At 42.1% G+C, this 11,025-nt stretch overlaps 1 protein-coding gene across 1 annotated transcript in view; it reads right to left on the bottom strand.

Moving 5' to 3' along the window:
• Positions 1-8,076: 8,076 nt before the first annotated feature.
• LOC108797881 (cytochrome b reductase 1) overlaps positions 8,077-11,025 on the bottom strand; it is a 20,486-nt gene continuing 17,537 nt past the window's right edge. The window contains exons 3-4 of the mRNA XM_018569575.1: positions 10,844-10,998; positions 8,077-8,396 (exon numbers count right to left, since the gene is read on the bottom strand). Coding sequence (XP_018425077.1) covers positions 8,111-8,396; positions 10,844-10,998 — 441 coding nt within the window. The 3' untranslated portion in view covers positions 8,077-8,110. The remainder of the gene's footprint in view (positions 8,397-10,843; positions 10,999-11,025) is intronic.

Genomic DNA, 11,025 nt, shown 5'->3' with positions numbered 1-11,025 from the left:
ACACGTGCGCTGGCTTAAGTCCCTGAATCCAGGCATCCCAACTCTAGTCATGGTGACAATAGTTGTGAGTGAATGAGTGGGTGTGCATGTTTGGCAGCATTGCCAAAGTTTTAACCTGGGGAGGTTCTTTGATGCGATGTTTGGGTTTAATTTTATTTTAAATTAATTATAAATTTAGTTAATTATTGTTGGATTTTTTAACTTTGTTTCATAAAAATGTAGTTAAGTAAACTCTCTTGGTCGGTGAAGTAACTACTTTTCAGCTAATTCTGTCCCTTACTGGGTGGTAATTTTTTGCAATGATTCATGGTTTTAGTTACAAACCAGGGTTGATGCTGCAAAGGGTTAAATGCATTCCAAGTGTGTATCCTGGAATTTTTATGAATTTTTGGCTATTGCCCACTGCTGCTGTCAATCAACAGAAGTGGACCTTAAGTTCTCATTCAGGTCCTCCTCTGCTGATTGACAGCAGCAGTGGGTGGGTGCAATAGCTAGCCTGCTATTGACTATTGCAAATTGAAATAGCCAATAGCAGCCTAGCGATTCATTTCCATGCTATATGTTGTTTTTTCTCTTATTCTGACGGTGGCCGTTGTCAAAATAAAAAACAAAACACAAAGGGCCCCTCCCTGAAATGAGAAGGGCACCTCTCTGAAATAAAGTTTTGCAGGTTGGGATGTCTGTGCATGTAAACCGTCAGTGTGAAGAAACTTACCCCCATGTGCATGCATGTGTAAACGATGTCCACTTTAAATGCAGTGAAGTGCAGCATAATGCTGCGAAATGTGCATAAAAGACTTAAGCACAATATATTTATAACACTATAGTTGGAACCCAGGTTCAAGTTACAGCTCCGAATACATGCTTGTCTGCAGCCCTGGACTTTGTTGTCAGTAATATACTGTGGTAAACACCAGGTGGCGCCAAAGATCTTTGTGCACAATCCTAAAGGGCGTCTATAATAGTTTTGTATATATTTTCTTTATTATGGTAAGCACTACAAAATAAAAGTCCTCTTGTTAAATTGGGTAAATATTAGGGATGAACCGATACCAATACCGGTATCAGTGCCAATACTGAGCATTTTTACGAGTCCTAGTGAAAATGACCCGATACTAAGCATCAATACTGACGCTTTAAATTGCACCGCCCTCTTGAGACCTCGCACAGCCTACCTAAGAGCCCGCACAGTCCTCCTAAGACCCTGCACAGCCATCATGAGATGCTGCACAGCCCACCTAAGACCCTGCACAGCCATCATGAGATGCCGCACAGCCCACCTAAGACCCTGCACAGCTATCATCACTTCTTCTGCCTGATGAAGGGGATCCTACGTGACCCCGAAACGTCGCACTAAGTGTGTTACGCTGCTTTTTTTGCATGTATGTCAATAAATAGACGTATTCTACCTGCCATTGGAGTGCCAGTGTCTATATTCCTTTGTATTACTGAGACGGTGGCCATCCGTCAACTACCGTTGCACTCATGTTATTCTAATGGATGAGCGGTCAGGAGTGTAATGGGTACATAGACCCATAGGGTACATGGACCCAATGGGTACATGGACCAATGGGTACATGGACCCGTAGGTGGGCTGTGCACAGCCATCATGAGAGGCCGCACAGCCCACCTAAGAGCCTGCACAGCCCACCTACGACCCTGCACAACCTACCTAAGACCCTGCACAGCCCACCTGAGACCCTGCACAGTCCGCCCACGTAAGACCCTGCACAACCCACCTAAGAGCCCACACAGCCCACCTGAGACCCTGCACAGCCCACCTAAGACCCTCTAAAATATAATATCTAATGCTGCCATGGAGAATAGTCAGGAAAGAATAAATTTGGATCAAAACCATTGTAATTTATCTTTACAGCATATATTAACCCAAAACTACCATTTTTATATATTCCGGCTTACCATTCCGTAGATGAGGTGGATGCATTCATTTTCATTTTTCCCTTTATTTTTGCTTGATAATCATGCAAATAACACATTTCTTTCATAAGGTGGCTTCATCCACACCTCCACTGTATCTATGGAGGGTTGTCTTCAAACATGTCTCCCTTGCTTCATTTCCATTATATGGGGGTGGGGGTATTTGTAGTTTACTGAAGGAAGATAACAATGTTTGTGCTTTCATTTTTAGGTCACAGAAAGTGACAATATCCATTGAACTTATATTTCTGGCAAGGTCAGCAGGTATTTTCAGTAATTCAGATCAGCACTCATTTGTCATGTGTCATTTGTCCTACCATTATTCTGAAATAAACTAGAAGAAGAAAGTTACTCAGTGTGGACAACTTCCTTGAAGGAACCATTACTATATATTTGAAGTGTACTTGTGAGGTGCAATGTTGTTTAGCTGCCTTCTGTTATAAAAAACAGGCACACCCCGATACTTGCACACAGCTTAGTCCATGGCACCCCAGTAGCCTGTAACCCTGGGATGCTTTACATAGGAAATTGGAACCACAGCCTGCAGGTTTTCAATGTAATTTTAGTCAGGAAAACATTGAATAATATGTAGCAATGACTAATCCCAGCCAGCATGTGTAGCTATAAGCTAGTTCAGATACTGTATGTGTGCTAGGCTAATACCTGATATAAAGCCAGTTGTTTTCAGAGCTTTAATAGGTCAAGCACAAATTACACATGCAGCTGAATGAGTCAGAGGTGTGAGTCATGCCTCTTACCTCCCACCTCCTTGTGTCTCTGTATGGCTCTGCGTATTTTGTTCAATTAGAGTCTGAAAGCAGACAGCTTCTGCTCTGCTCTCTCTTTAGAATCATAATGCTCTGTGACTTATGTGTAATCAGTGCATAGATAGGAAACATCAGTTAAAAAATGTATAGATAAAAAATAATAAACTTGACCCAAAATTCCTATAGTGTGACTGTGACCAGGCTATATAGATTCAAGTATTTGCATATTCTTTACAAGCAAGCCTTCACTAACCTCTGTAGATGCAGGCACTGTGGAGTAATTCACCCTCAACTTTTACAGACAAAGCAGGAATTCCTACTGAAAAATAACTGCACTTCTAGGCATGTGACTGTACCTAGGCACTCCTATTCTGTAACATAATAGCTGCATATCTGTGTGAGATCATCTAAGGCATGTCCTACTGCCTCTAAGCCAACTGCTAGTCTCACAAGATTTGGGGTGAGATTTGGTAATGTCAGTACTGTGCTACTCACTGTTATCCTTACTGGAGAGAAGGCTGTACATAAGGACATGCAGTGTAAGGATCTCCCTTTTCCTGCTTCATTCATTCTCAAAGAGAGAAGGGGCGTGGCCTGCCACAGGGCTGTGTGTGTCTATGGATGCACACAGCCACTGCAGGCACGAGCGTGCACAGGTGCCTCCATTAGAACAATGGTGGCACCCGTACAGGGGCAGGGGGAAGATTGCTGCTGGGACCTATTAGGAAACAAGGAATTAAAAACTTTTAAAGAAAAACAGCAACAGCCTCCAGCAAAGGTGGGTCTCCTTGTAGGAGTAAACATTTTTCAAAAAAAGGAGGGTTTAATATCACTTTAATTTGTGCTTTCTCCACCTATCCTGCTGCTCACAAGTCATGGAGGGGGGAAGGGGGGTGTATTTTGGGAAGGCAAAGCCCAGCTCCTTTATGAAGATAGCTTCCACACAGAGACACAGCATAGAACAATGCATGATCAGTCAGTACACAGCCTTCTAGATTCATTTGGGGATGCAAGGGATCAGAATCCCTGATGAAGCACTGTTTTGCACTTGCTGCCTTACAGCTGACCAGTGAAAGCTCTAGGAGAGATATCATGCAGCAGGAGTAGCATAAGGACACCGAGGATCATGTGCTGAACTTCTCTGAGGAGAGTATGAGAGTGGTGCCACTGTTTAAAAAGTGTCTCCTTGTAAACACATTTTATTTATTATTTTACTTGTATATGTTGTGCATAGGTAACTTTACACCTGTGGTACTGCATCAGCAGACAGAGGTTTTAGCGTTGTATAAAGCCCAATTGAAATTTCAGTTTAAATTAGATAAATACATGACAGGTGCATCAAAAAGTGTGCAAAATCTTACAGATTTTTTTGTTTTTTTAAAACAGCCACAGCCTGAGTAGAAAAGCCTGACCCCTGCCAGGAGCTGCAGAGTGGGACTCTTGGTATCTCTAGGGAAGTACTGGTCTCTCTGCTTGTCTCCAGCAATCCCCCTGCCAAGTTGAAGTCAGTGCTCTACAATCAGTGGAGAGCATGAGCTTTGCTGATTGCAGAGCTATAGGTTTAACTCAGTGGGGGGCATAGCAGACCTCTGCAATGAGATAATTGCTTCCATACAGAGAACAAGGGTCCCACTCTGCAGCTGCTGGCAGGGGACAGGCTTTTCCACTCTGTCTGTGGCTACTTTAGAAATAAAACAAACTGTAAGACATTGCCCACCTTTTGTTTTGATGCACCTAGAATCTATTAGGGGATTTAAACTACAGGATCAATTGGGATTTAACCTTGAAATTAACACCTAAGAAAAAGTTAGACTTAAGATTTACAGACTGCTTTTTTCCAGTTTTTAACACTACAAAGAAACAAGGCCACCTTTAACACGGGGCAAAAGAGACAGTTGCCCTGGGCCCAGTTATCATTGTGGGGCCTAAAGCAGCTGCCCCTTAAGCCCGCAAAAGATACACATATGGCACCGTTCTGTTTACTATGCGACCAGTATTGCATAGTGTTGCCACGCGTAGTGTGACCGTGTGACGTCTCACACGGGGTCACGTCTCCCTCTGACGTCTACTCCTATCTGCTCTACAGGAGGAGAACATCGCACGAGGGTGGCTTCTGTCACGTCACGCCAGAAAAATGTTTGCCCAGAGTCCAATCAATATTAAAGAAAGCTTTAATTAATACAAGAATCCAGGAAATAGTCAAAATATTAGAAAAGGGAGAGACCATGAAAAACAGGCTACTAACAATTATTCACCAGAAGTGACAGTTCCTGCGAGCAGCCCAGTGTATGGCATGTTATGTCACGCCGAGGAGCTCTAGAAGAGACATCACAACGCTTCTACCACAATCTTCTTATGATGGATTAATATGTATGTAAAAAAAACCTGAGATAGATTCCCTTTCATCTGTATTTAAATTATCAGACGAGGTGAGTCACTTATGTCTTTACATAAGCATTCCATGGCTATCTTGGGTACTTGTGTAGAACTGTAATTATTTGTATTTAAACAATGTATAACCTTGACAGACTTTTTGAGGTTAAATAAAAGATTAGCAGCCTTGATTGTATACAGTATTAGTGGCACATGATGAATTTTTGCTTTTATGGTGCAGAAATGTGTAGTTTGCTTAAAAGAGAACTATGGGGTAAGTGTTTTTCCCCATAGTTCCCTTTAGGGTCATGGGAGGACATATATAAACCTCCTCCCGTGGCCCAAAGCTCAGTATATCGCGGGCAATATACTGAGAGAGCTGCAGCTGGGACGGATCCCGACTATACTGAAGAGATCCCCCTAGCTGCGTGAGTGACGGCTGGCTCTGCCTATCTAGAGGCAGAGCCAGCTGTGCCCGCCCTCTCCCCTGTTCATTCCTCCACTCAGCGCTGGAGGATCAGCGAGGCGAGGGGGGAATCTCTGCGGGGATCGGTGACAGTCACCACTCACTGCAGGGAGACAAACGTTAAAGTGAGCGGATTGGCTGCCTGTTTCTGCTCACTTCCCAATTAATAGAGCCGACCTGTGACAGCTTCTTTGTCACAGGTCGGCTCTACTTATGAGGATGAGTGGAGATCCTTCTTAAAGCCTATATCTAGGTAAAAAAAATAAACCCTCCCCTTGCAGTGGGGCTAACCCTGCACTGCAAGGGTTAAATGCTCATTAAGGTCTAGGGGTGCTGTATAAAGCACTTTTACTTCCCTGATCCCCTACCCGCTGGCTCCAAGACCGGAGCTCATAGCCTCTTCCCCCTCCTTCATGTTTGTATAGGTATCCTCCAGGTGCAGTCCCACAATTTACAATACAGTGGTAGGTTCATTGGTCTCCTCCTAAACTGGCTCATGTAGCAGTAGGGACATAAGATTGTGAGCTCCTTAGGAAGACAGGGATTTTCGTGAATGGATCCATTTGCTCTGGAATGTGCTGGTTTGTATTTTGACACTATGGAAATAAACAAGTGTGACCAAGAGAGACCTAGGCTGCATTTACACAGGGTTTGTATGTGCATTGTGGTATTTCTGCCACAAGAACCTATCTGATCAAGGACCTCTTGATCAGATGCGGCCGCTGTGTCCATTCAAGTTAAAAACAGGATAACAGCAGCAGTCATCATGTAATCATACATATGATTACATGCGGTTCAGGGTAGATGACTAAACAGACACCTGGCAGCTCTGGTTATATTGGTAAAGCCAGCTGCAGAAGTCTGGCAGCTCACCTGCCTCCAGATTGCTTTCAGGGGTCTGGTACAGTGCCTGGCTCAGCAGCCCCTTCTGCGGCCTCAGGACCAGCATCTCAGGTGTCGACGGGAAGCTAGCAAGGAGAGCACCAAACGTCAGTTCACCTTTCTCATCCCCGCTCTATGGGACCGGGAGCAACGCTGATTGCATCACTTCTGGTCCCGTAGCTGTCATTGCTCGGCTGCTGAAGCTCTGAAACACAGGCTCAACTTAATCTGTTGAGTGATGACAGTCAATTGGGAAAGGTAAAACACCTCATCTGGTCCTTTACCATTTCCCCTTATGCTAAATTGGTGTCAGCTCCTGCTCTGCTGCCTCCGTTCTCCATAGAAGGTAATTGTTAGTGTCTTGCAGCCAGGGGCGTCCCTATACTTTTAGCCGAATGAGGTAGCAGTGGGGATCCGAGTGGTAGTGGGTGCTAGTGGAGCATGTTTCAGGGTTTGGGTGCTAGTGGAGCATTTTCCGGTGGAATGTAGGGAAGGTTTGTTGGCTTACCCCTGCCTCCAGCTCTGTCCAGCGTCCCACCCAGCTCACTGATGTCACTGGTTGTTAGGAGCTGGGCGGGATGCCGGCCAGAGCGTCACAGGTTGCCAAGAGCTCACCTGCCAACCTCTTCCCCCACGTGACCCTTAGAGGAGCCGCCTGAGGCAACCACCTCAAGCTGCCTCATTATAAAGACAGCCCTGCCTGCAACGCTCTACAGATTAAGTTCTTTGATGGCATCATATCCTACCTGCAGGTCTAACCTCCCTCTATTGCTGGCCTACGAGTACATTGTGAAAGTGCTTTCTTTCCAGTATGATAACACCAGATCTACTTAAAAGAACTAGTAAGTTTATCATCATGCACCCAACTTCAGATGAGCACTGAAGTATAAATGGAAATGCAGTCCAATTTTCAGAACACAAAAAACTGTGATGACAAAAAGTGATGACCATGGTTTGCCCACACAAACATCTGACTGGAGTTTCACTTCAAGAAGCCAAGTTAATGCTGAATCACCAAGGTCAGTAATTTCTAAGCAATCAACATTTTACTTTTTATTTCATTTTTTTACTTTAACAATGATTTTCCAGGCTCTGCCTTGAATACTAATCCTAAAACATTTAATTTGACTCACGAAAAATGCAAAAGGAACATATTTTTTTTTTAAACTTCTGACACCTAACAACAAAATGCTATTGACACATAGTTAAATATTTAGCTTTAGAGTCAGCAGAACAATGGCATATGTTGCCATAATTAAAGACTCGCTGTTCTACTGTTCTCCAGCGATAATATCAAATGTGTCCAATATAAGGAATTCCATAGTAAGAAAGAATACATGTATATATGCTGTTACAATCATATAAAAGGTAAGGCTTTCAAGACCTGTTCCAAATGCGTAATCAAACATAAAACATATCAGTGATACAGATGATATATCAAAATACAACCCAGTCCCTCCAGTTTTGTTTTTGGTTTTGTTGTATCTTTTCTCTTTCATAAAATCATTAGTGATCAGTTACTGCTTTTATCAGGTCATCAAATTTGCCTTCATCGAGCAATGAGTGATTACACATTTGTCATATACACAATAACATATTGCGGAATGTTTAGTCTATTTCAGCAGAATTGTGGTCTTCCCATGAAGCAGAATTCTAGCCGATTCCTTGTTCATTTGGAATGTTCTTACATGGTTGACCTTTGTCCAGCATCATCCAGGTTCAGGTTTCTTTTTCTGGCTGCTTCGCTATTTAATTCCACATCAGACTTGACTGTTTTGCTGTATTCTGGTGGAGGACTCCCCAAAGTCTCTCTATAAGGAGATTGCTCCTTAAATGTAGGTTCTGGAGGCCGTTTCCAGTCTGGTCGAGTGGCTATCCACATAATAAGTCCACCAAAGACCACAATGAGAATTCCCAGAGTGTTGACGAAAACTGCATGTGGTGGTAAACTGCTGTACGATGGATTTTTCCTAATAACAGAGAAAAAGTATTGAGTTTCATTGAAGAACTTCAACTCATTTTGTAATATCATATAACCTACCTAAAATTGACATGACAACAACAGGAACAAAGTGTATTTATAGTCAAAACTTTTTTTTTTAGATGTGGATAGAGTAGGGAGGAGTAAATCCCCATCTGGGTATGGTTTGCAGCCTGTATACCATAGGAGAAGTTTCCCTTCACTTCCTGTCCCAGAGATGCAACAGTAAGTTAGAGGACATTTCCCAAATTGAGGGGGATTATCCTCTCAGACAGTTGTCACTGGAACACATGTCCCAAGGAATGGTTTCCCCTCACCTCTTGTTTTTGGTGACATCTCTCCAACGTGTTCACAGATACCAATAAAAATTTGAGTGAGGGACCAAGTATGTCCATAACCAAATTTTCACTCACTTACTGTCATGCTGACAACAGTTTATTAAAGAGCAAACAGGGGACCTACTAAAAAAATACTTTTTCTGTATGTATTGCTGTTGAAGGTTTTCCTCACTTCCTGTCTGGTGAAACCATTGTCTTTTTGATAGTAACTATGGGGAAATCTTTCTATTGGAGCCCTAGGTAGCAGTAAAGTTTGACTGAGTTAGGTTGTGAATATCTTTAGCCTCTAATGATATGGATGGTGTCTTTACTCATGCCTCAAGATGCTTTTTGTGAAGCATGTGTTTTGTTCCCTTTTCCTTCCTCCCCTGTATTTTCTATACGTTTGCTGCCACTGTCTATGGTTACTGATTATACTGTGTTGTACTCGGTGGCTATACTATATGACCTTATGATCTGTGATCCGTTGCCTCCATAGAATTTGCGACGTCTTTTCTGTATACATTAACAACCAATGTTCAATTTGCTAATGACCCGAGTTGTATAATTGCCAAAAATTTTGCCCTGTATTTAAAATGTAATAAACTGTTCCTGTTAAAAAAAATGACAGAGGTTCTAATCCTTTCTTACTATATTGAAAACTAAATAAACATTTTTCTTTAGTACAAACATTCCGGACATACAAACCTATTCATACAAACAGCTACTCTCAAAGAGATATATGGCAGAACAAACACTGCCCTCATGCAAATTGCAGTCTACTTCATCTCTAAGGAAAGGAAATAGAAGTCCAAAGCATTTAACTTGGAATCTCATGAATTTATAAGTAAACTGATGTGATTGTCATGGACTGGACCCACATTCAACATACTAAGTGATTACTGTGTCTCGCTCTAACTGATGAACACATTAATAAGAAAGTGATATTAGTGATGAAAGACATGAGTACAGTATATAGCTGTATGATCCTACATGGACTAAAGCCAGGAAAAGAGTGGTACAATGTGATAACTAGAACCCTTGTTCAGTTATGACAAACATGAAATCAGATATAGTATTTCTTACTTTACATTGTGAAGTGGATTCAATGCCAGGCCCTACTTCTAGTTGATGACAAATAAATCACAGGCCAAGATTGTGAATGGTGCAATAGTTTGATTAAGCTTAACGCTAGCTTGAAACACAAGCTATGTAAGACACTTACCTGCTTTGGTCTCATCAGTGTTTTCTGAGACCAATGGCTAAGTAGGAAATGTTGGAAGTTGCTTCTGCTTACAAGACTCTTTTGTAGGAAAAGTCGTGTTAACAGAAGCAACAAGTTTATAAGTTGTTACAAGTAGACTTATCAGAGATGTTTCAATCTCTTCTATACATACACTATTTAGTGCCAGTGCAATGTCCTTTAGCAGCCAAAAGCTCATAGTGCACCCCTCTATTTTTTCAAGAATATATACAGTAGTTCTCAAGAGATAATAACGTTTTTTGTAAATGCAAAAATTCAACCATGTTTTCCACTTTCCTGCGTGTGCATTAGGACCAGGGGTCTGGCTGGCAGAGATGGGCTTTCTGAGAAAAGGCTAAAGCAGCATACCTCTTGGTGTTGTTGTTCAGCCCAACCGGCAGCTATTGACCTTTAGGGGGCTAAGCTTCCAAATCATTACAATTAGTCTGACTATAGACAGCTCGATAGAAGCAAGAGATGTTCCCCATTTTGAGCACTGCTTACAATCAGTTGGCTGTTTTTGTACAGCAAGAGGGCAATAAATCTGTTACTGACTATGAGCTGTGAGCTACCTCAGCAACATAGGTTATTAGTTCTGCCCTTTGTGCAACCCTCCCTTTTCTGCTGAAGCCACTTCTGCCTACCCCTAGGCCCTGACTATTCTACAAGAATAGTTATGAACTTGTAGAATGCTTAAAATATATTCCTAGACCTTTTTTAGATGTGTCTACTGCTAATGTATTAATATAGTTTTAAGTGTTTAATGGTCAATAGATGTGAAGAGAGCACAGATGGATGTCTCTTCAAATGTCACATGTAGTCCATAATAAATGCTTATATAGTTTGACTATTTAACCAGCTTATCACTATACTTACAATGAAAATATCAGCTTCTCCGTGATTCCCATAAGTGATGTTCCAATCACTCCGCCAAAAAGCAGGAGGCCACCATACACATGGACTGGCATGAGAGCCGCTCGAACAGAGACAGGCGTTATTGGAATTAGGAACACAACAATACTTACAACAATCTGAAAAGTAAAAAAAAAAAAAAAAAT

The sequence above is a fragment of the Nanorana parkeri genome, unplaced genomic scaffold (genome assembly GCF_000935625.1).
Source record: "Nanorana parkeri isolate BGI_ZX_2015 unplaced genomic scaffold, ASM93562v1 scaffold1361, whole genome shotgun sequence".
NCBI lineage: Eukaryota > Metazoa > Chordata > Amphibia > Anura > Dicroglossidae > Nanorana > Nanorana parkeri.
The sequence above is the reverse complement of the archived record's forward strand: the minus strand, read 5'-3'. Positions and strand labels throughout refer to the sequence as shown.